General features: G+C 29.9%; 1 protein-coding gene across 14 annotated transcripts in view; it reads right to left on the minus strand.

The window, feature by feature from the left end:
• Positions 1-26,524, minus strand: part of LOC143067409 (phosphatidylinositol 3,4,5-trisphosphate 5-phosphatase 2A-like) — an 82,287-nt gene that overhangs the window by 19,520 nt on the left and 36,243 nt on the right. For 12 of the 14 annotated variants that reach the window (XM_076240655.1, XM_076240652.1, XM_076240654.1 and 9 more), the window contains 18 exons: positions 25,651-25,830; positions 15,898-15,961; positions 13,746-13,887; positions 12,915-13,056; positions 11,533-11,667; positions 10,478-10,583; positions 9,365-9,442; positions 8,397-8,537; positions 8,023-8,152; positions 7,322-7,519; positions 6,631-6,830; positions 6,091-6,173; positions 5,985-6,019; positions 4,779-4,875; positions 2,597-2,735; positions 1,794-1,893; positions 1,159-1,250; positions 724-805 (listed from right to left, as the gene is read on the minus strand). In XM_076240655.1, coding sequence (XP_076096770.1) covers positions 724-805; positions 1,159-1,250; positions 1,794-1,893; positions 2,597-2,735; positions 4,779-4,875; positions 5,985-6,019; positions 6,091-6,173; positions 6,631-6,830; positions 7,322-7,519; positions 8,023-8,152; positions 8,397-8,537; positions 9,365-9,442; positions 10,478-10,583; positions 11,533-11,667; positions 12,915-13,056; positions 13,746-13,887; positions 15,898-15,961; positions 25,651-25,784 — 2,098 coding nt within the window. In that variant the 5' untranslated portion in view covers positions 25,785-25,830. Of the gene's footprint in view, positions 1-723; positions 806-1,158; positions 1,251-1,793; positions 1,894-2,596; positions 2,736-4,778; positions 4,876-5,984; positions 6,020-6,055; positions 6,174-6,630; positions 6,831-7,321; positions 7,520-8,022; positions 8,153-8,396; positions 8,538-9,364; positions 9,443-10,477; positions 10,584-11,532; positions 11,668-12,914; positions 13,057-13,745; positions 13,888-15,897; positions 15,962-25,650; positions 25,831-26,524 lie in introns of all 14 variants that reach the window. The other 2 variants (XM_076240647.1, XM_076240661.1) reach the window with 1 other exon arrangement.

Consider the following 26,524-nt stretch of genomic DNA (forward strand, 5'->3'; position numbering starts at 1 on the left):
ATACATTTTACAATCATTGTATAGACCAAAATATACTTTATCACAATTATTAATAACACAAAGCTAGACCTACTGACATTATACAACGATCACTATTGATTGCAGACATATTTTTGTTTTACATGAACATCCATGATGAACTGTGATGCAGGATAAATATTGATAATACATGTATCCTATTTTTATTTTGACTGCAAGGTTTATTGCTCGTGCTGTGTGTTTGCAGTATAATGTGTGCTCATTCTGGTGGTATATGGTCTTATATATTACAGTTAGATTTTTTTTTCTTGTAATGGATAGCTTTCTATTTAGTATGTGCTTTGCTCATTATTGAAGACTGCATTGTTACCAATATTTACTAACTTCTACATCATTTTGCTCTTTGGTAGAGAGCTGTCACATTGGCAATCATACCACATCTTCTTATTTATATAAGGCACCTTTCATTTCGTAATATAACTCCTTCATTGGTCCTAGATACTAAAAAGAACTTTCCAAATAATATATCTTTAACTATTCAGGGAAGAACTAAATATTGAAGCACAAGGTTTGGTAACCAAAACTAATAGAACAAAATGTATTCTTTAAGAAAATGAAATAGAAAATGTGTTTTATCCTCATTTCATACAGAATATTTCAATATTCAATCTTTATTTTAAGACCCAAGTACAATTTCTAACTTGTGAATCATGCACAAGCAGAGTAGTAAAAAAACTTACTTACCATAAGTTTTATTTTCAATATAAGTTTCAGGGTATGACCTCCACAATATTCTATCGCAAAATGATGGGGCATTAATTCTATCCTGAAAAATATGTCACATTTAAAACAATGAGTACTTCTAACAATTTATTGTGTAGTTTTGTTTGAAATCATAGCTATCAAAAACTTAGAAAAGTTGTCAGACATTCAATATAGACCTTATTACTATTTTAAAATCTGTAGCACTTTAACGTCATATAACAATCGCTTCTCTTTTCTGGATCAACATTTTACGGGAACCTCTGTGATATCCAATAGTGGCAAACAAATAGTGATTAGGTGTTACAGCAATTATTTGAAATACCACTGACCTTTTTTTATACTTAAAATATAAGACAGCATCAAAAAAGAATTGCACACTTATTTTTCTGTTCTGGCCATTAATTTTGTACACACCCCACTATTCTTCTTTTTCAGCCAATCATAATTGTACTCCGGTTTATGTCTAGGTAATCGATAAGTTGGCATAAATTCGATTCTAGCTTCCTCTGAAATGTACACAAAAGCACATATTGTACTAATTCAAAATCAATACTAAATATCTTAACACTATAAATAGATTTTTAATATCCATGTTCCTCTTACTTATGGAAGTAATCAGATGGACGGACATCAAAATGTTCCTAGCTGAGCTTCCACTTAAAAAGCTAACATTTCAAAAACAAAAATACTTAACTCAGCTTCCACTTCAAAAATCTTAATTTCATTTTTAAACATTTCATAAAACTATTTTTATTTTATTTTCAAACAATATTGATAATTTTCATTAAATTATAACAAACTCATTCAGTAACAATCTTTTGCATTATATGATAAGTTTACCTTTAAATGTTTTTTTTTTTTCCAATTTTGTAAATAAACAAAATTAACGAGTACATAGCTCTTTAAAAACCAAAAGTTTCTTTACTTAAAGAATATATGTATTGTGTGTCAAAACCCATAATAAATTATTAATATAATAAAATTAAGGGTACCAAAATTAATTTTTGCTCTAAACAGTGATATTGATCATTAAATTTAATAAATCTTACCGAATCCACAAAAAGCCTTTTTATTATGTTGTGTTTTCAGCAACTGATCTTTACCAAGTAAATACTGTATATCTTGAGATTCACATTTTTCTAAAATAACCTGAAAAAATATATTTTGAAATATTTAACATTAAATGTTGGCGGCGGTCCAGGTATGCTTCATTGATTCCCTATATAATCAACCAGTTTTTCCCTCAACAGGGGGAGCCTAGGCCCACTGAAAACCCCTCTAAATCCGCCTCTGTACAAGTACAAATATATATCTTACTCTTTGCCATTTTCATTCTAAGTAAACAGCTGTGGTGAAAATAACCTTCTCAATTTGCAAATACAACTCTTAATGAAGGCTCTATATTTTGAAAGCACCAAAATATAGCACCAAGGCATATATAAATGAATAGCAATTAAACAACAATCAAGAAAAAAATTAAAAAACAAATCAGATAATATACAAACAAATATTTATTGTTTAAAGGCCCCTAATGAGTCATAATGTGTATTTTCTCAGATGTTTCACTAGACAAATATGTTTTTTTTATTTTCATGATAACAATTTTATACTAGAAGCCAAAACATATCCCTTTTGATAGGGTCTAGTAAACAATCAAAATTTCAAAGAATTCTTTGAAATATTGATTGGTTACTAAACCCTATAAAAGAATTTATTTCAAATTATAAAATAATCAAACTTTACATACAAATATCATTAAATAAAGGCTGTTGTCCCAACAAAATGTCCTAAGTTGCAACAAAATGTTAGAGAAAAAGTGTAAAACATATTGAGAATGAGATTGTAAACTAACCTCTATATTATCTTCCACTCTGTAATTCAGATCACCAAACCAGAAGACATGATGGAATTGGTTAGTTACATCAAACAAATCTAAATGTTTCTGTCCTAATGATAAACCTTTTATAATATCTCGATAGTTGGCATTCCGTCTGTAAAATAAATACTTTTTACATAAAGATATCAATTGGAAATATATTTATCAAATAATTCAAATGACATACAGCATTCTATTGGAATTTTAAATGGTTGTTTTGTTAAAAGGTTTTACAACAAACTGTATTTAAGCATAACATTACCACATTGTTTTAAAATTCATCTTGGTTGAAATTTTCCTACGAAACAAAACACATGTTTTAGAAGAATATGTAAGTTACAGCAATCATTTTTAGAAATCATTCTTAACAGGATCGCAATTTGCAACCTCTCAAGTAACTTTAACTTCAACATTCATAAACAAAAATCAATTGCCAGCAAGTTCTACTGAAAAACATAACCTACCAACCCTTCTACCGAAAAACATAACCTACCAACCCTTCTACTGAAAAACATAACCTACCAACCCTTCTACCGAAAAACATAACCTACCAACCCTTCTACCGAAAAACATAACCTACCAACCCTTCTACTGAAAAACATAACCTACCAACCCTTCTACCGAAAAACATAACCTACCAACCCTTCTACTGAAAAACATAACCTACCAACCCTTCTACCGAAAAACATAACCTACCAACCCTTCTACTGAAAAACATAACCTACCAACCCTTCTACTTTGATAAAATTAACGGTATCAATTTTCTTGCACCAGATGCGCATTTCGACAATACATGTCTCTTCAGTGATGCTCGTGGCCAAAATATTTGAAATCCAAAGCTTATATAAAAGATGAAGAGCTATAATCCAAAAGGTCCAAAAAGTATAGCCAAATCCGTGAAAGGAATCAGAGCTTTGCATGAGGGAGATACATTCCTTAATTTATAATAATTTGTATCATTTTGTAACAGCAAATTTTAATAACACAAAAAACAATCCGTATTTTCATGCCTGTACCGAAGTACTGGCTACTGGGCTGGTGATACCCTCAGGCACTAATAGTCCACCAGCAGAGGCATCGACCCAGTGATAGTAATAAAATTAACGGTATCAATTTTCTTGCACCAGATGCGCATTTCGACGATACATGTCTCTTCAGTGATGCTCGTGGCCAAAATATTTGAAATCCAAAGCTTATATAAAAGATGAAGAGCTATAATCCAAAAGGTCCAAAAAGTATAGCCAAATCCGTGAAAGGAATCAGAGCTTTGCATGAGGGAGATACATTCCTTAATTTATAATAATTTGTATCATTTTGTAACAGCAAATTTTAATAACACAAAAAACAATCCGTATTTTCATGCCTGTACCGAAGTACTGGCTACTGGGCTGGTGATACCCTCGGGGACTAATAGTCCACCAGCAGAGGCATCGACCCAGTGATAGTAATAAAATTAACGGTATCAATTTTCTTGCACCAGATGCGCATTTCGACAATACATGTCTCTTCAGTGATGCTCGTGGCCAAAATATTTGAAATCCAAAGCTTATATAAAAGATGAAGAGCTATAATCCAAAAGGTCCAAAAAGTATAGCCAAATCCGTGAAAGGAATCAGAGCTTTGCATGAGGGAGATACATTCCTTAATTTATAATAATTTGTATCATTTTGTAACAGCAAATTTTAATAACACTTAAAACATGACCTACCAACCCTTCTACTTTAAAACATGACCTACCAACCCTTCTACTTTAAAACATAACCTACCAACCCTTCTACTTTAAAACATGACCTACCAACCCTTCTACTTTAAAACATAACCTACCAACCCTTCTACTTTAAAACATGACCTACCAACCCTTCTACTTTAAAACATGACCTACCAACCCTTCTACTTTAAAACATAAACTACCAACCCTTCTACTTTAAAACATGACCTGCCAACCCTTCTACTTTAAAACATGACCTGCCAACCCTTCTACTTTAAAACATGACCTACCAACCCTTCTACTTTAAAACATGACCTGCCGACTCTGTCGGTTTTAAAAGGTTTTCAGAGCTTATGTTTGTACTTGTTTGTTTATACCGACTCTAAATAAACCTTTATGTCTTATGTCAAGGACAATGTAAGAAATTAGAATGAAGCAATTTTTCCCTACCTTTCATTTCTTTCGTCTCCTGATGTAAGATGTGAGTTGATAAAACAGAAAGAAGTTCCTCTAAAATAAAATGAAATGCCAACAGCACCTTTGTTACCTGAAAAAAAATATATATATAAATCAATAGATCATTATTCAACGAAAAATTTTGTATTTTTGCTTTTCTTTCATTTCATGTTGAGAGAGAAATTATTCTTCTAAACATAAAACTCTAGCAGAAATCAATATATATTTCTATGGTGATCAACTACCATATATTGGGGTGTTTTTTTGCATTGGGTTTTGTTCATTCTTTTTTCCTTAGAAGAGGGTAGTTGACTTTGTGCTGTTTTCATTATACAATTTATTGCTTTGTAGAATGCATTTAAATGAATAGGGAAATGTGTTTCGGGGTTAAAGGAGTAGGTCCGGTAAGGACCGATTTTGGCCTCAAATTTCAGGTTCATCTGACGAAAGATTTTGACCATTTGTTAAACACTTAAGTGTCTATTTCATTTGAATCAATTAGTTTATGTGAAAGATTTTAACTGATTTAGTCATTTAAAACGATCCAATTCAAGCTCAAATATGAAAAATCTGCCAAATATGCCGAAAAATGTCACTTTTCAGATGGATTTTGTCAAAAATGAAAGTGGCCGCATCCATGTTCATCCTCAACCTTTATATATGTTATGTATTATCATCAAATACAACTAACATTTCAATATTAAGGATGAACACGAATGCGGCCACTTTCGTTTTACACGAAAACCGTCTAAAATTTAACTAAAATGCTAGAATTGTGAAGATTTCAGTAATTTAGCATGACTTAATGGTGCTTGTACCCGATATATGTGCATTGTATTGTCAAAAACAGCCCAGTTTTATGTAGCAGAAGCATTCTACTGTCCAAAAAAATAACTTAAAGTTTACATTTTAACAATTTTGTAAAACTGCTATATTTTGGGGCCAAAAAAGGGTCTTACTGGACCTACTCCTTTCAAATAAATGATGATAAATAATGAACAAAAAGCAAGTATGATATAAAGCAACAAATGACAGCCACTGAATTCCAGGTTCTTGACTTGAGACAGGCACATACAGAAGGTCATTCTGTTCTTCAGAAAAAATTGACCTATTTTGTTGGACACAAAAGACAAACATAAGCTCAGATAGACAGACAAAATGATAACAATATAGTGTATATATAGTAGTATAATATCTTACCTAATGTATTGGCAATCCCTGTCCTGACTGATGACCTCTGTATTCTATTTATACTATGTATAATATCTTACCTAATGTATTGGCTATCCCTGTCCTGACAGATGACCTCTGTATTCTATTTATACTATGCCAATGTTTTTTCTGAACTATAATTACTAATCTAATTCCCCATAATGTACACACTTCAACCTGGAAAAAAATGAAATGAATCTTTTCAGGTTCTGGGATATTCAGAGTCTATGTACTAAAATTATTTTTGTAATTCCTAGATAAATACCGCGGTATGTACTATTTTCTAAAATTTTCCTTTGATCTTTGATTTAAGTCAATGATACTGGATTTTCTCAGTCTTGTAGAAACAGGGTATTTGCCTTCATAAGCCTAAGTCATTGATTTTGCCTTAGGAAAATTTTGATAAACAAACTATCAATGATCTTTCAAACTCATATCTGGGCATTTTACAATTGACTATGTGTCTGGGCATTGTTCATTGTTGGGGGCTGTACGGTGACACATAGTTGTTAATTTTTGTGCCATTTGGTCTTTTGTGATGCAATGACATTTACCTACTAGACCTAATAATTTTATAGTTATTTATCAACCAAAACACTTTATCCATAAAAGATTAAAATTCGACAACACCAACCACTTCTATTTCAGCAAATCCACACTGTGTAATCTGTTTCTTTATGAAATTGACCCATTCTTTTTCTGTCATGGCGCTCTCTTGTGTACCTATCACATATATGTCATAAGGAATGTGTCCAAATATTTTATGGTCCATTATTTTACCTCGGCCATGACACTGTAACCATGATGATATATTCTGTGTTGGAGCTTTGTCACCTGAAAGAAAAAATCAAAATCACAAATCTTAGTCCAATGTTGTTTTATAGGTTTGTCACATGGAATAAACACATGATATAAATACTACAAAATTACTACCTTGGAGAAATCATTTTTCTGCATAAAGATAGGTGACTAAAAGATGAAGAATAGCAATAAAAGCTCTGTTTCTTTGATTTTTGTGCGATTGTTTTATTGTGTATATACTGATTTTGGTCAGAGACAGATACCCCACATCCTTTGTTTTGCTAAGGTCTAAAAACATTAATATTTTCACCTTTTTTATATGCACTTGTATTTTGTCAACTCATAACCTTTATGCTATTAAAATTTACAGTATAAAGACCTCTTAAACATAAAATTACAAAGATAATCATATATCTTACAAAGGAACGATCTTTTATATGAGGAAAAATAAAGAAGTATAAAGTGCAGATTTAAATAACAGCACAATTTTGCTGAGCTTTAAAGATTTAGACTATAATTCTTACCCATATTCCATGTTCCCACAAAAAGAGAAATTTGGTCCACATTATTTCCTTTGGAATGTTTATTTTTCATATGCATTATTTGTTGACAAAAGTTTTCACGTTTATGTACATTTTCAAAACAAAATATCTGTTTCTTTTTATTATCTAAAATCATATCCAATCTTGTATTGTCATTTGTATTCTTCACAAGCTGGCATACTGAAAACAAAACAATATTATGTATTTACAAACATCATATTTCACCATAAAACTACTAATGTTGCATACCCCTTGTTGGGTTGCGACTCATTGAAATATACTATTGTGTGGACTGTTAAATCATTATATCTGCCAGAATCAACGATATTTTTTGTTAAAAGTTATTTTGAACTCATTTCATCAGTTTTTACTTTATACATACACAAGTACTAGCATTATCTTCTACAGCCATGTTTGATTTTGAATAAAGTATTTTTGTTGGTAGTTTTCTAGCTATCTTGCTTGAAATATTATCTGTGGCTAGAATACTAACATTCAAACAGTTCCGAGAAAGACATAGGTCAAACAGTCTTACTGTAACTACTTTATTGTTAAAACTGATTTTTTTTTTAAACCTATTGTCTGATCAAAATTTTGTATTTTTTTTTCATTTCTCATCATAGATTGCAGATGCTGCAGTATTGTTTATTCTGGAGTTAATTATATTTAAGTTGTTTACTTACTTTGGTCTTGTTGCAGAGCTGTATGGTCTAAGTTATCTTTGGCTGGTTTTATTAATAATAGTTGACCTTTTTGTATATCTGCTCTCAAGGACATTTTAAATGGAATCTTGCCATGTTTTAACATTTTCACCTGGAAATACAAGACATATTCATTTAATAATGCAGAAACTCAAACTATTAGTTTTCTTGTACCTTTACATTTTCCCTGCATCAAAATGTTCAAGACCACGCCTAGCAGTTTAGTAGAATCTCATCAATTCCACTGCTATGTTTTCTATATGCTTTACAATGTCCTCATTATAAATCATTTGACAATTTCATTTAAAACTTTTCAAATTTACAAATAAATGTAAAATGAGACAGACTCTACTTACATCAAAACTTGTTGTTGGTACTATCTTTGTATTCAGTGAGGAGAGGAATGGTGTAGTAGTTATTGGAACCTGTGCCTCATTGACATCTGTATACGGATAGTCATACTGAACAGGCTGTGTGTATTGTAATGCTTCTTGTACCTGAAACAAACACTTTCTGTCATTATCATGAGTAATGAGAACAATTAAGAATTTAGAACAGAAATTGGAATTGGAATGTGTCAACTGTATAGAATCTACGTTATATGGTATTCAATTTTCTTAAATGAAAAAAATAAACCAAGATACCCCAATAACGATTGTGACAAAGCTTGGTTAAACTCTGCCAAGTAGTTAAAGTTGAAAAGATTTTTGTAAAAGTTTACAACGAGGGACAATGAATGAGGAATGCCAAGTGATCAGAAAAGCTTACTTGATCATTCGGCCAGGAAGGCTAAAACGGAACAATAAATCAAAAACTGTAATAAGTCTTACTAATTATTTACTGGCATGGAAATTTTATTGTATTAATGTCATATATTTGTAACAGATTGACTGATAAGAAAAAACTTTAAGTTCATAAATCAAGAAGAGTTGGGAGAGGCACAATAAAACAGATGACCTTATTCTCTATAGTTAAGATATCATCTCTTACCTTATTCTTTATAGTTAAGATATCATCTCTACATTTGTAATAATTACCTTATTCTCTATAGTTAAGATATCATCTCTTACCTTATTCTTTATAGTTAAGATATCATCTCTACATTTGTAATAATTACCTTATTCTCTATAGTTAAGATATCATCTCTACATTTGTAATAATTACCTTATTCCCTATAGTTAAGATATCATCTCTACATTTGTAATAATTACCTTATTATCTATAGTTAAGATATCATCTCTACATTTGTAATAATTACCTTATTCTCTATAGTTAAGATATCATCTCTTACCTTATTCTCTATAGTTAAGATATCATCTCTTACCTTATTCTCTATAGTTAAGATATCATCTCTACATTGATTCATCTTGTCTATCATAGATGGAATGTCTGAAGTGGTGGCCTGCAAATAAGAAAAAAAAAATTCTACCTGTAGTATTATTAGTGGATTTTTCTCCAAAATTTTAATACCAATTTCAGGCTTGTATAGCTTGCACTGATACATTGTTTGCATCCCCTTCTCACAACTAGATATCAGTTAAACAACCTTTTGTAACTGTTAGAAAATGTCTAATGAAACTCAAGTAATATCAAATTATGTGTGGTTTATTTCAGTATCTTAATGGAAAAGAACTTGTTTTCCATCATGAAATAGAAGTTGAAACTGCTTGTAAATGATTCTAGAATACTTCAAGAGTGTTAAAATGTGTCAACAAAAATCAAATTAGAAACTTGTTTCTGTTAAAACCAGAAGTTTGAATAGCATGTGTAAAAGAAAATAAATATGGTGAGAGTGTACAGAAAATCTGTACTTAATGGTTATCACTAGAATACGACAATGTTTAATTTATATCTATCACATTAATGTTTGAAAGATCCTAAGCTTAAACAAAACACATGTGTCAGTATAAAACAACAATACAGAAAAAATAACCAACTACATTTTGTAGTTTATAATTCTAAGCTGGTTCTTGGTTGACTTTTTTTACTTTTCTGTTTTTTTTTTTTAAAAATCAAGCAGATTCCGGTTTATTTTAAGCAATGCAGTGAAAAGAAACAAGAAAGGAGTAGGTCTGGTAAGGACCGATTTTGGCCTCAAACTTCAGGTTCTTTTGATTACAGATTTTTGACACTTTTTATAAGTGTCTTCTTTAGTAGATTAAATTGGCTCATGGAAAATATTTTAACTTATTTAATCATTAAAGATGCTCAAATCCAAGCTAGACATGGCTAGTTCAAATTGACTACAATAAAGATCAACAAAAAAGTGTTCCTATTTCATCTATACTGCAAAATATATGTTTTGCTACCATTCAGAATGAGCAAAAGGATGTGGAGAAAATATAAATGAAACACCAATCCAACAATAGAAAGTTTTGTATTGTGTAGGCCAGGTTGGGGGGGATAGTTTTCTTCAATTGGTTCAAGATATAATTACCTCCACTGAGTTTTGCCTTAAAGCCAGACTCCCTCTTCTCTTAATAGAAGCTAAGTCAAATAAATTGTTGAATAGCATCAGCTTCTTTCTGTACATGTCAAGTTCTCTGTTGAAAAAAAAAGATTGAGAAAGTTACAAAAGCCATTTTATATCATGTTTACATGACAAATATACTATTGAGAGCTTACATTTATTTAAAAGTCATTTTATATTATTTTCACATGAAAATTATACAGTTGAGAGCTTACATTTATTTTGTTGCCTAAAAGCTCCATAGAGCTTATGTTGTGTCCCTGTTTTTGAATACTAGACCAACCCTAAATAAAGCTAATTTATTATTTTCATTAGTGGTAAACCTCAGTACATGTATTTAAATACATCAAGTCAATGTTGTATGTCTAAATTTTGGAATTTGTCTTTAGTCTCTTTTGATGACTAAAATTCATGTGAACTGTATTTACCATGATGTTTAAAACTGTAAGATATTTTTACTGTTTTCGGTATACTAAAATATACTGAGGGTCAACAGAAAAGCAACACCTACACATATAACCCATTAAATATATATTCTAACCAACAGATCTTCTTTGGAAGTTGACCAATCATTGTATTATTTTGGTAAATATGCATACAGAGTTTTCAATTTAAAGATCCTAATATTGACAAATTCCACACTCTTTTTTAACAAATTTACACTTTAGGTAACCATCTAGCCAAAACACTACTGTTATTATTATGCATTTATCCATTTCATTAAATTGAGTTACGTCCATTATCACTGAACTGGTATATATATTTGTTTAGGGGCCGGCTGAAGCACGTCTCCGGGTGCCGGAGTTTCTCGCTGCATTGAAGACCTATTGGTGACCTTCTGATGTTGTCTGTTCCATGGTCGGGTTGTTGTCTCTTTGACACATTTCCCATTTCCATTCTTAATTTTATTAGATGAAAACCTTTAATTTTTGTTTTTGACCAGATGAGTCTTTATATGAAAAGTTTTCTGAGATGCTTTTTCGTTAACATGTAGCCAAGCAATTCTGAATATATAGATGAACCTGTTTAGATTGAGGGCAGCTAACTCCATCATATTCTTGAATTCTGGGAGTGTAGATGTATCTGATGTACTGATATCCTTCTTAAAGCCATTTTCTATGTACTTCTTCATTGAGTTTTTAAGGTTATCATCACAGCTGCAAAACAAACATATATAATCTAATATTTATCTAATTTATCCATTGGAAAATGGTACATTTTACATTTTTAACATTTTATGATGTTATCTCAATACAATAAAACATTCTTATGCAATATCTTTTGGAATGATCATTTTCATTGGAAATATTTTGAAGGAATAGATTCAACGTTCTACCAGCCTATACTTACAGAAAGCCACCATTTGGATTCCAAATATTTTATGGTTTGTCATTTCTCAAAAAATTAACCACAAAGCTCAAGGGGGAGTGCACAAATAAACAAAAAATAACTGGGGAATGTGCTCATGGGACAAAGATGATGGCTCTGCTTGCATATTTAATAAAGTTATAAAGGAACATAACTGCAGAAAAGCATGAGTCACCCTACCCAAATTTGTATTTGTGTTTTGTGGTAATAAATACTGTTTATAAGTTTCATAACATTTTATTGAGGCCAAGTTAAGTTAGAGAATTGAAACGAAAAATTCAACCATTTTTCCATTTGTAAAGGGGCATAACTCTAGAACAGTTAAAGTGATGCCACCAAAATTCAAGCTCAATCTGTGTTTTCTGACAATAAGCATTATGTATAAGTTTCATAACATTTGGTTGAGGTAAACTTAAGTTACAGAACGAAAAAAAACAACTTTCAGATGTACTGATGTACAGGCGTATAGACAGACAAGGGTCTAAGTTAATGTCCCCTCCACTTCAGTGAGGGCGTAAAAAGCTTTGTGGGGGTATGATTGGCATCTGGACTATACCTATGAGGTCACATTGTGTGATGCCAAAACAATGTAACAGTTTCAAGGACATTTTTATTCATAGTTGCTGAAAATACAAATTTCTGGAAAACTGGATTTTTAGTATCAACTGAAATCTGAACCAAAACTGTGTCATGCTAGCTGGCATAACCAGGTGAAACTAACCAAAAGGCTACTATTATATAGTTGTTGTGAAAAAAACTAACAGATATAATGCAGACATACAGATTGATTGGCAGTGGTAAACCAGTATACCCCTTCTTTGGAGTGGGGGGCATAATTATTTCTGAAATGATATTATGATAGTTTTTAAATCCAGTTGATACATTTTTTGAACTAGTGTGCTTGACTTGTTGGATTTTTTCTACAGTTCTTGATAGAGTTCATCGATTGGAAGTAGAAGATACATTTTTTTTGGTTAAACTGCAGTGGTTTTATACTTTATTTTAACAGTTACTCTTGTTGAAGGAAATTAATTACCTGCTGAGATCTAACTTGGAATAGTTTTGTAGAAGTTCAGTATATACCCTCTCTTGGAAGTTATCCAAAGACTCACTCCCACACACTGAAGTTGAGCTCGGACTCATTGGAATCAATCTAGATTCTTCTTGGTCCTCTTCATCTGAAAAATAAATCTTATTATATTATAACGACATTATTTACCTATTTGCAATATCATTATTATCATTATCATACATATCTATTTAGAGCCTCCAAGTAAATATGGTAACAAAGATCTACCCTTTGTAAAATGATTTATCTGGTGTGGGCAATATTCATGTTCGTCAGTTCTCAAACTTATTTAGACTGAATTAATTCGTGAAAATAGTCAAATTTGAAGGGAAACAATCAAAGTTTCATCTCAACAAAGTATAGTTAAAATAGTTTTTTTTTTTTTGGGGTGGGGGGGCTTCTTTTCTTCAAAACAAGACAATTAAAAACCTTTTTCTTAGGACAGTGCTGTTCATCTCATTTAGTTAAAGCAGCTTGCATTTGTTTTTCAATCATCATTTTGTACATAAGTTAAGCCTTTAGTTTTTTTGTTTGTATTGTTTTACATTTGTCATTTTGGGGCCTTTTATAGCCTGACTTTGAGCTTTGCTCATTGTTGAAGTCTGTTCGGTGACCTCTAGCTGTTAATTTTTGTGTCATTTGGTCTCTTGTGTAGAGTTGTCTCATTGGCAATCTTACCACATCTTTTTTATAATTAAAAAAACCTTATTCCTTCTGACAGAAGAGAAGGTCTAAAAATATCAATGTAAATAATTTACTAAAAATAGAAAATATATCAAATTGTCTTCAGATATATACCAGAATCTTGTTCTTCCTCCCTTTCAGGAGATATTGGAAACCTCATGGCAAATATTAAACCGTTTTTCATCTTCTTTGTCATATAATCACCAATTAGAGCATTCAGATCGTTATATGAAGATTCTTGTTTAGCACCCTCAGTCTACAAAAACAAATAATAAAACTTATCATTTCAGACTTCATTATTCAATTTAAAAATTCGTAAGGGTTCCACGGAACCCAGTGTCTCGCCTACGTTTGCTGTTAATCGCAGACTCAACAAAAATGAGTAAAAACATCAATAAAAATTTCCCTCTCGATACTGTCTTTTGATTGAAAGAAGCTTCCAAGTTTGGTAAAAAATCCAGGATAGTTTATGAATCTAATAAATGTTTTATAAACTTTAACTGCAGACTGTATGTAATGTTAACTGGAAGAAAAACTAAGTCCATTTATAAGTAAAATACAGAAAAAGTGAATTTTTTTTTTACAAAATTTACTTCTGAATAATATCTTATGATAAGAAACAAGCTTTTGTCTAAGTTTGGTAGAAATCCAGGATAGTTTAAGAACATTATAAAAATTTTAAAAACTTAAACCACAGAGTGAATGTCTTGTTTCCGGCAAAAAAACTAAGTCCATTTATAAGTAAAATATGGAAAAGTGGAAATTTATTTTTACAAAATTTTCTTCTTGATTCTATCTTATGATCATAAACAAGCTTCTGTCCAAGTTTGGTACAAATCAAGGATAGTTTATGAAAGTTTTTAAAATCTTAAAAACTTTAACCACAGAGTGAATGTAATGTTTCCTCGCAGAAAAACTAAGTCCATTTATAAGTAAAATACGGAAAAAATGGAATTTTATTTTTACAAAATTTACTTCTGGATACTTTCTTATGATCATAAACAAGCTTCTGTCCAAGTTTGGTAGAAATTCAGTATAGTTTAAGAAAGTTATTAAAATTTCAAAAACTTTAACCACAGAGTGAATATTTGTGGCCGCCGCCGCCGCCGCGGATGACGACGGAATGTAGGATCGCTTAGTCTCGCTTTTATGACTAAAGTCGAAGGCTCTACAAAAAGGAGCAACTTTCAGCTCTTTGCTTTTGAACTAATATGATTTATAAGTTACATTTTCATACCTGCCAACTTTTCAAAATGCCCATGGGGGTTTTGCGTGCAAGATGGCTGTCATAGTCCTCAAAAACCTTCAAGGGGGCCTGCACATACATTTTAATGTTGTTTTTTTGGCTCCTTCATACTTTTATAAGCCTAAAGTCATTGTAAAATTAATTGTTTTGTTCAAATTGTGGACAAAATTGCTCTTTCAAAATCTCAATTTGAGAGCCTCCATGGGGGAAATTCCCCGCAAAAAGTGACAGTTGGCAGGTATGCATTTTGACTGACATCTTATATCAGATCATTTAGCAAAATAACATACAACTTATTCCGTTTTATTTATAGCGGTATCATTGTGGACTAAGTGCATAAACAGCAAAGCATAACTATTGGATTATCTAGTACATTTTTTTTTAATATCAGATATAGAAATATTTGTCAGGAAACACAAAGAAAAAGATCAAAAATAACAAATCACTCCTCAAAGGTTATTTCAATTTCATTTTTTTCTTGGGGGCCTCAGTGGCCTAGTAGTGTAAGTAGTTCTACTACTGTAATCACTAGCCAGTCAACAACTGAACCCTGCTCATGTGGGAGCACTCCAATCAAATCGTAATTGAATAGGATTGTCAGTTTTCCTATCGAAGGTCAGAGGTTTTCTCCAGGCACTCCTGCTTCCTCCACCAATAAAAACTGGCTGCCCAAAAGTGGCCTTTAAAAGTAGCATTAATACACCAACAATCATCATTTTTCTGACATTTGTCTGAGAACATATGCAAGATTACCAGTACTCAATTTCTCAATTTATACAAAATATTTAATATATTGGATGAATTAAGAATTATATGAACTACTGAGGATTCATTATTATTTGTTGGATACCAACTTTCGTGTATTTCGTGGGTATTGGTGAACCCCGAAATTATATGTATAAAAAATGACAATTTCCCTATAGGATTGTGTGCAAACTATGGCAAAACAACGAAATCAAATATCCACGAACATGTAAGTTTTCCCCACAAAAAAAAGTGAATTCACAGTATATGTAATACCTGCACTGACAGCTTGCCATCCCTCCCAGGTAGAATTCTGTACTGGTGGACTCTGTTCTGGTGCCTGTAAGTAAACAAATCGATTAAAACATTAAACAGGTGATATTTTAAGGCAAATTTTGTATTCATAAAATATTGAAGAAAATGAATAAGTCTGGACCTGCTATATCATTAATATTTTATATTTAAAGATGTTTCTTAAAAAATTGTAGGCTATCATGGGATTATGTATAACCTTTATTCCAAACAGCATGCTCATTGCTGCATGGTTTTGGTTTGACACAAACACACCAATACATTTCTTGCATCTTAAATAACAAACAGAAAAGGCAAAAGCTGCTATAAATGTTGTCTTATCATTAAAGGGCAAGCTTGTGGTTTAGACTAGTTACAGTGAGATGCTTATAGGTGTTACTGTAAAATTTTACCTATAGCTCAACCTGTTTTTAAAATTGTCAACACAATAGGGACATTTAAATTGACCAGTTGGTATTGTTAGATTTAAAATATACCTTGATTCTACCTGTACAGATTTTTATTCACCTAACCCAAAGTTTCAGCATGCTTTTTTCCTGAAGATTTTCTTACCTAGGATTATTCTATTAAAAATTGATAGGGAAGAAAATAGTTTTGGTTTTCATTGTTCTAAATCCCTGATATATATGATTTATCTATTTTTTACCTAAAATTCTAAATCAGTAAAAGATTACAGTGACTTGACTGATAGTGTTGCTATCCACCAATTGCAATTCATTCAAAATTTTGACCAAATTGCAATTTGTTTTATTAAACCAAATTGTTCAACTGGTCAGAAATTTGAACAAATTGTTCAGTCAAGATGTGAAAGTGCAAGGTGATAAAATAAATCATACTTACAATCCTATAAGACTTTAACTCCACTGTGTTGATGTTATTTCTAAATTAGTTTATCAATCTGTATAGTTATATATAGCTATTACCATACTAAAGGTGAACTGTTTTATTTGTAATTGCTATAAAAATGTCCAAACTAAGCTTTTATATAGTTTTTCTTTCAAAATGTATTCTATATTCATAAGAATCACACAGTATATGAATAAAAACATCATATTCAGTAAAATAATTTGTAAAATTGCAATATATTTGTAGGAAGGGGAGATAATCTTTTTTGGTTTCAAAAAGTCTTTATTCAAAAGAATAGTATTTTAGGTTATTTCCCCAAGGAAACTTATCAATAGCATATTGTTATTTCACATATAGTTTACTGAATATATGATGTATTATTTTAAATGATATATGATTCTTATAAATATAAAATCCTTTTCGAAAGAAAAACTATATAAAAGCTTAGTTTGGACATTTTTATAGCAATTCAAAATAAAATAGTTGACCTTTAGTATGGTAATGGCTATAATATAACATATATGATATAATATATCAATACAGTGGAGTTAAAGGCTTATAGGATTGTAAGTATATTTTATTTTATCACCTTGCACTTTCACATTTTGACTGAACAATTTGTTCAAATTTTTGACCAGCTGAACAATTTGGATTAATAAAACAAATTGCAATTTGGTCAAAATTTTGAATGAGTTGCAATTGGTATAATTATATTATATCATATATGTTATATTATAGCCATTACCATACTAAAGGTCAACTATTTTATTTTGAATTGCTATAAAAATGTCCAAACTAAGCTTTTATATAGTTTTTCTTTCGAAAAGGATTTTATATTTATAAGAATCATATATCATTTAAAATAATACATCATATATTCAGTAAACTATGTGTGAAATAACAATATGCTATTGATAAGTTTCCTTGGGGAAATAACCTAAAATACTATTCTTTTGAATAAAGACTTTTTGAAACCAAAAAAGATTATCTCCCCTTCCTACAAATATATTGCAATTTTACAAATATTTTACTGAATATGATGTTTTTATTCATATAATGTGTGATTCTTATGAATATAGAATACATTTTGAAAGAAAAACTATATAAAAGCTTAGTTTGGACATTTTTATAGCAATTACAAATAAAACAGTTCACCTTTAGTATGGTAATAGCTATATATAACTATACAGATTGATAAACTAATTTAATAATAACATCAACACAGTGGAGTTAAAGTCTTATAGGATTGTAAGTATGATTTATTTTATCACCTTGCACTTTCACATTTTGACTGAACAATTTGTTCAAATTTCTGACCAGTTGAACAATTTGGTTTAATAAAACAAATTGCAATTTGGTCAAAATTTTGAATGAATTGCAATTGGTGGATAGCAACACTATCAGTCAAGTCACTGTAAAATAAATATGTATTACAGTGACTTGACTGATAGTGTTGCTATCCAACAATTGCAATTCATTCAAAATTTTGACCAAATTGCAATTTGTTTTATTAAACCAAATTGTTCAACTGGTCAGAAATTTGAACAAATTGTTCAGTCAAAATGTGAAAGTGCAAGGTGATAAAATAAATCATACTTACAATCCTATGAGACTTTAACTCCACTGTGTTGATGTTATTTTTCAATTAGTTTATCAATCTGTATAGTTATATATAGCTATTACCACACTAAAGGTGAACTGTTTTATTTGTAATTGCTATAAAAATGTCCAAACTAAGCTTTTATATAGTTTTTCTTTCAAGATGTATTCTATATTCATAAGAATCACACAGTATATGAATAAAAACATCATATTCAGTAAAATAATTTGTAAAATTGCAATATATTTGTAGGAAGGGGAGATAATCTTTTTTGGTTTCAAAAAGTCTTTATTCAAAAGAATAGTATTTTAGGTTATTTCCCAAAGGAAACTTATCAATAGCATATTGTTATTTCACATATAGTTTACTGAATATATGATGTATTATTTTAAATGATATATGATTCTTATAAATATAAAATCCTTTTCGAAAGAAAAACTATATAAAAGCTTAGTTTGGACATTTTTATAGCAATTCAAAATAAAATAGTTGACCTTTAGTATGGTAATGGCTATAATATAACATATATGATATAATATAATTATACCAATTGCAACTCATTCAAAATTTTGACCAAATTGCAATTTGTTTTATTAATCCAAATTGTTCAGCTGGTCAAAAATTTGAACAAATTGTTCAGTCAAAATGTGAAAGTGCAAGGTGATAAAATAAAATATACTTACAATCCTATAAGCCTTTAACTCCACTGTATTGATATATTATATCATATATGTTATATTATAGCCATTACCATACTAAAGGTCAACTATTTTATTTTGAATTGCTATAAAAATGTCCAAACTAAGCTTTTATATAGTTTTTCTTTCGAAAAGGATTTTATATTTATAAGAATCATATATCATTTAAAATAATACATCATATATTCAGTAAACTATATGTGAAATAACAATATGCTATTGATAAGTTTCCTTGGGAAAATAACCTAAAATACTATTCTTTTGAATAAAGACTTTTTGAAACCAAAAAAGATTATCTCCCCTTCCTACAAATATATTGCAATTTTACAAATTATTTTACTGAATATGATGTTTTTATTCATATACTGTGTGACTCTTATGAATATAGAATACATTTTGAAAGAAAAACTATATAAAAGCTTAGTTTGGACATTTTTATAGCAATTACAAATAAAACAGTTCACCTTTAGTATGGTAATAGCTATATATAACTATACAGATTGATAAACTAATTGAAAAATAACATCAACACAGTGGAGTTAAAGTCTTATAGGATTGTAAGTATGATTTATTTTATCACCTTGCACTTTCACATTTTGACTGAACAATTTGTTCAAATTTCTGACCAGTTGAACAATTTGGTTTAATAAAACAAATTGCAATTTGGTCAAAATTTTGAATGAATTGCAATTGTTGGATAGCAACACTATCAGTCAAGTCACTGTAATTTGTTTGAAAATTTAAACTGTTTTTACACCAAAATGCTTCTTTAAAATTCCAACCCTTATACATAGTATTGTCCAGCTGCCAGTGAAACAAGAAATAGCTCCTCAGGTGTTTACAGTTTAAATTTTCAGAGGGATATGTTGTTCTTTTCTTCACATGACCCTTCAAGATTCTCATTTTGGATTATTATTTGCAATATTTTAAATCTTTTGGTGTCTTTGTGTGTACAATATTGGATTTATTTTATTTGAATTCACTACTCAGACTTTTTATAGCAATTTTGCTTCTTAAAATGTGATGTGTTTCTTTCAAGATTTTATTGTCATGAAGGACATCAAGGAGGAAATAATTCATTCAAACCATTTTGTGGGGCTTACATATGATGTTGTACATATAAAATTCAAAATAAGTTTGGAGTATACCTTGATGTGTTTTTTATTTGAAATTTATTATAATATTAGTGGGAGTTTTGTGCATAAAATGCTGTGTTCACTAAAGGAAATTCAATTTTTCATACGATGGGATTTAGTTATGTTAAAGATTTAAAAATTTCAAAACTGGAATTCAAGTAGGAGATATAGTGTGTGTTCATCCAACATGTTTCTGTGGCTTTAAATGTGATTTTTGAAATATTCATTATTAATTTTGGGATCTACTACAAATTTAAGATGATTCCCTATTTAAATGGGATCTTGGAAATGAAATAAAATGTTGAAGTAATGCAGTGGATATAGTCTAATCTAGTGATAAAGTGAAAAATAAAAGTAAAATATTCTAAAATATTCCTAACGTGAGGAAATGTTTTTTAAAAGTGAATGTGAAATTGGAAATAGTCATTATAAAATTCTGAATCAAATATTGTTTGATTTGGAAATTATTATAGGAAATGAAATAAAATGTTGAAGTAATGCAGTGGATATAGTCAAATCTAGTGATAAAGTGAAAAATGAAAGTAAACTATTCTAAAATATTCCTAACATGAGGAAATGTTTTAAGTGAATGTGAAATTGTTAATAGTCATTATAAAATTCTGAATCAAATATTGTTTGATTTGGGAATTTATTATAGGAAATGAAATAAAATGTTTACTGTGGATATATTAAAATCAGGTGATATACAGTAAAAATATAAATAAAATTTTACAAAATATAAATGAGGATAACTATTTGGAATATAGTAATGGAAATGATTCTGAATTATGTATAGATTCTGCACCTGTTAAATTAGGATGTATATCATTGGAAGTTAATCAGAATTCATACTATGGATTTAGAAAAAAATCTAGTGAAGTAGTGAAAAATGAATAAAATTGGGAATTATTTAAAATCTTTGGAATTCTGGATGAGATGTCAAATATTAGTGTAAAAAAATAAATGAAATTGTTTATTCAAATATGATTTTGAGGTTTCATTAAAGTGAGTGAAATATTACGACTGGATTATTTGGGGTATTAAACACTGCTAGTAGTGGCTATGCAAACATTTAGATGAAATGTAGTGCATTTTAGGTCATGCAATTTTGAATTAACTGCAAGAAAATAAAATATATGATAAAGTCATTCTTGTTTGGCTTGATCACTCATAAGATTTTGAATGACAGTAAAATAAAAATCTCTCAATAGAATAATCCTAGGTAAAAAAAAGTTCAGGAAAAAAGCATGCTGAAACTTTTGGTTAGGGGAATAAATTTTTTTACAGGTAGCATCAAGGTAGATTTAAATCTAACAATACCAACTGGTCAATTTAAATGTCCCTATTGTGTTGACAATTTTAAAAACAGGTTGAGCTATAGGTAAAATTTTACAGTAACACCTATAAGCATCTCACTGTAAAAGTGATAGGGAGTTTATGATTTCCATCCAAATTCTAAGTATAAATGATTTGACTTTTCTTTTTTACTTTTTTCCCTGAATGAGCTCTAATAATGACATCCTTCTCAATTTTTCAACTAAAAAAAATGCCATTATATCTGATGAACCAGTTCTCAAGATTTTGTCTACAGTAGTTAATCAACATTACATCTTTCCCAAGAAAAGTACTTGGATGAGTGGATACCCATGATAAATGTAGTTCCACTAACAGTGTCATACACAGGTGTTGATAAACTGAAAGTAAGAACAGCTGATAATGATTGCAAAGTGAAACTAGACTTTATCAATTCCAGACATAAGTTGAAAGATTATATTTAAACTATTACTTTGGCCAGAAAACAATCCAAACACCTGTATTACATATGTATTACCCAATATCAGGTGCAAATTGATGGGATCATTACATAAAGCGGTAATAAATTTTAAGTTTAAACAGCAGGAGTTACTCATTTTTTAATAGGTTTGGGATGCTCAGGTTAAACATATGTTCAATGTAGCTGAATAGTAAAATAACATAAATATTGAACTTGGAGGAAAATTCTAAACAGAAAGCCCCTAGGCAGATGACAAATTCGAAAGCTCAAATACAGCGAACAAATACATAACAACTGTCATAATCCTGATAAAACTACTTTATTACACTGATCAATGTTTGACCTAATATAAAATTTCCTAAAAATTTTATAAAGAATCCTGAATATGATAAATAAACATATATCTATAGTTCCTTTATTCTATATAAACACTTTCAATAAAAAAAATGCTGATAAAGCAAATTTTTGGCATGACTACCTACATATGATAAATAAAATGATCAATCATTATAAACAATATGATATATTTATGTATACAAAGTAGATATTCTAGACTTTGTTAATGATGGTTACCAATTTCTGATGTAGAACAATTGGAAAGCTGAAAATTGCTGACTTTGACAAATTCCACGTTATATTTCCATCAATATTGTATTTACACTACAAATTTATAGTAGTCAGTAGTTTACCCTACTAGGAGACTTTCGTAAAGTGAAGGGCAGTTCACTATTGCTGCTTATGTCAAACGATTTCCGAACTATCCTTTCTTAAAATCAAATTAGTTAAGAACATTGTGTAACCAGATGGGATATGTCAAGTATTGTTTGTCTCTTCAGTAAATCTAGAAAATTTTATGACATCTTATTTTAGCAAAGGATTGTTATAATTCACTGGAATAAAATTCTTGTTTTTTTATTTTGATAGTATTATCTACAGCATTTCCTGAAGTCATAATCTTATAATCAATCTCTCATTTCCTGCCTTTGTGGAATATTTGAGAAAAATTGTGATAATATTAAAATGAAAGCAAAATTTATGAATTTACAGTATTTAGCATAAATGCATTATTTTACATTTCACATTAGTTTGACTTGGCTAAGTTTATATTTATATTAGTTTCACAGATTTACAATTGCAAACAAATGCACCTGAAAAATCTGCACCAGAGCGAAATAAATCAAGTGGTTGATTAAAGATCTAAAAGTTTTATATATTGATACATGTTTCCAGGGATGTTTTGATCTTGCTATGTTCAACCATCATCACTACCATAACTATTATTTCATCACAAAATTTACATGATAGAAAAAATTAAAATATAACTCAATTCTAACTTAACATTTGATTCAAGCTTTAGATGTTAATATGATTTTATCTTTTTCTTGTAGATTGTGGTACTTGATTAATAAGACAAGGATTTTGTCATAAAAAATTCCTGTATCTTCCTAAAGTCTAAGGCTAACCTTAACCTACATTTTGAAAATTAGGTGTTAGTCTATGTTCACTATTTTTAAAACATATAGATACTCTGAAATCTGCTGTAAAATATTAGATTTGAAAACTCCTTGGTTTTTTTAAGTTTCCTTCGATCTGCATACCTTATTTCAAAACACACATAGCTTCTTTTAGAAATATTTCAATATTCCTGGTGTGCATGTGATCTATTGGAAAGATAGATGAACTATAGGTGATCATTAACTGATCCATGTGAATTCATAAAGTTTGCCAAAACATTTTACAAAATGATAAATAGCTACATTTAAAAATTTGATTTCAATCTCTAGCAACTCTCTCCTGTAGGATAAGAGTCTCACAACCAATGACCTTTCCATCCTCGATCAAAGTCATTTGATATTATCTTGCTTCCTCTCCCTATCTCAAAACAAAAGTGCTTTCAGAAATATTTGAAACATTCTGTTGGATAACTGTACAAAACTATTTTGGGGTTTTAACTCAGTGGACATTAGGTCAAATACATAATGAATGTCAGTTGCCTCTGTTTCAATGCCTTTTCTGTATCTCCACAGATTGATCATGTTGATTATATAAATATTAGAAACTTTTTTATATACTAATACCTGTTATATTTTCAAATTTATTTAGTGGTTGTTTTTTCTGTTTGTTTGGTTCTATTTTTCACACACATGTAAAAGCTTTAAATCATAACATGAACAGTTTTAAGTAAAAACTTTTCACATGGCTTTGCGTTGCCTACCTTAAGGGTAACTTAGGTGAGGTTAGGTAAAAATTAAAAAATTAAGAAATTAAAATTGATAGTGTAAGCTGGTAGAGCATCAATTAAGGATAAAGATAAGCTAAAAATATTGATAGGTCATGAACCTTCTTTTCGAGATATTTGAGATTTAAAATTTGGCGGGAAAAGGCTGACTCAGACTTTTACCTTATATTTGCATTGGTATTATTTGCATCTCAAAACAAAAGAAAGAAAATCAAGAATCTTCTAAAATTTTGGTAAAGGACTTTTCATGAGCTATTAAGTCTTATATGAAAGAATATATGGGTGTTTTGGGGCAAAATATTTTACATTGTATTGTATGGAAAAACACCACGGAGTCGGAACATTTGACACACATTCCAAAACCTCACCTAAGTAAATCCTTAAATGTTTTCTGTGTGTACTGCATCATGGAAATGAGAAAGACAATATTTTTATAATTATGTTCTTTAACTATGTTTCACAATTTTCAGCTGATAAACTGGAGTCTTAGTGCTGATGTTTAAAATTTTATTATGTTCAAAATGTATGTTATTACATGATTTCTTTATCAAAGCCCAGTCATTTATCTTGTCTTATCTTTTTTCAAGAATAAAAAAGTCATTACTATTTAGGAAATGAAGTATATTATTCAATTTATGGATAAAACAGGGAGACATAAATATTGTATTTCATTGGTCTGTCAATATATTCTTCCATTTTTTCTAGCTTTAAAAGGAGTCAGATAATTGTAAATCAAAGGGTTTTTATGATGTCACAAGAAAACATTGTTTTGGGCTTGTGAAAGGCATAACCCAGCAGCAATTGTTTGCATCTGTCCCTATTCAGGAATCTGATGTTCAGTAGTTTTTGTTTGTTGATGTGATTCATAAGTGTTACTCGTTTCTCATTTTTTTATATAGATTAGACCATTGGTTTTCCTGTTTCAACTGTTTTACACTAGTAATGTTTTGGGGCCCTTTGTAGCTTGATGTTTGAATTAAGCCAAGACTCTGTGTTGAAGGCTGTACCTTGACCTATAATGGTTTACTTTTATAAATTGTGACTTGGATGGAGAGCTGTCTTATTCAGTGGCACTTATACCACATCTTCCAATATCTATGTTTGTAAATAGATATAAGATGTTGTATGAGTGCCAATAAGAAAACTTTCCGTCCAAGTCACAATTTGTAAATGACTTAACCATCATTGTTACTCTTTTTATGATCTTATTAGTAACCAAAATTCACATTTCAAACTAAATGGTGTCACATGAATAACATCATTTTTTTTTAATTGCTAACATCTATCAATGATTATAAAGCTGCAGAACCCTTTTTTGACCACAAGTAATTAGTAATTATAAGATCAATTCTAAAGATACCCAATGAAAATAAAAAAGTAATATCCTACATAAGCAAAGTTAGTATAACATAAAAATATCTTACAGTAAACATAGCACATATGCCCCTGACAAAGTCTCACTGTCTCTCACAAGAAAACTTCCATCATCCTTTGCCTGCTGGAGGAGTTCTTCAGCACGAAGTCTGGAAATTCCTCTGTGGAAGTATGCAGCAGACATCCTTGTATGGATCTGCCTTAAACTTGGACGAGTGCCTTTAGTCCACCTAGTTATCACAAAAAAAATAAACATTATTATATTAGTTAAAAACTAACAAAATATTCACATCATATATAATTTCACTTTTTGAGGGGGCATTAGTCCTCCATGCATATTTATAAATCTAATTATAATAATTTTATAACCTTTATAAGCAAATATATATCCTAGCAAAAAGTTTGTGAAATGCTGGATCATCCTTTGTTCTAAATCGAAATACATCAATATTAAGGCTAGATTTAATATATATATATATATATATATAAATTTTTTTTCTGTTTAGTATTAAATTTATATTAAGATCCATTTTGTTTCATCTTGTGATCAATTTTATTTGGCAATCACCAATGGCAGTCAGCAGGGTTAAAGAACATCAGTTGTTCAACCTGTTAGTCAAATGCGTTTTGTTTAAATATACTTTTTCACTTTTTTGGTCTTTTGGAAAATGTCGTTTGTGCTGTTTTCAGACCCTTCTACAACGAAATTTGTTTTACATGCACAGTTTTCTTGCACACGTATAAAAATTGCGGTTTTTATCCAATGCAATCATAGGTTTGAACGTAGTTTTCAATTTAGACTCGTTTATATAAATATATATATATATATATAATATATATATATATATATGTATATATATCCATCGGATCACCAGCAATGATGGTGATACATGGCTGTGTACTTTATGTATATACAACTCATCT

The sequence above is a fragment of the Mytilus galloprovincialis genome, chromosome 3 (genome assembly GCF_965363235.1).
Source record: "Mytilus galloprovincialis chromosome 3, xbMytGall1.hap1.1, whole genome shotgun sequence".
Taxonomy (NCBI): domain Eukaryota; kingdom Metazoa; phylum Mollusca; class Bivalvia; order Mytilida; family Mytilidae; genus Mytilus; species Mytilus galloprovincialis.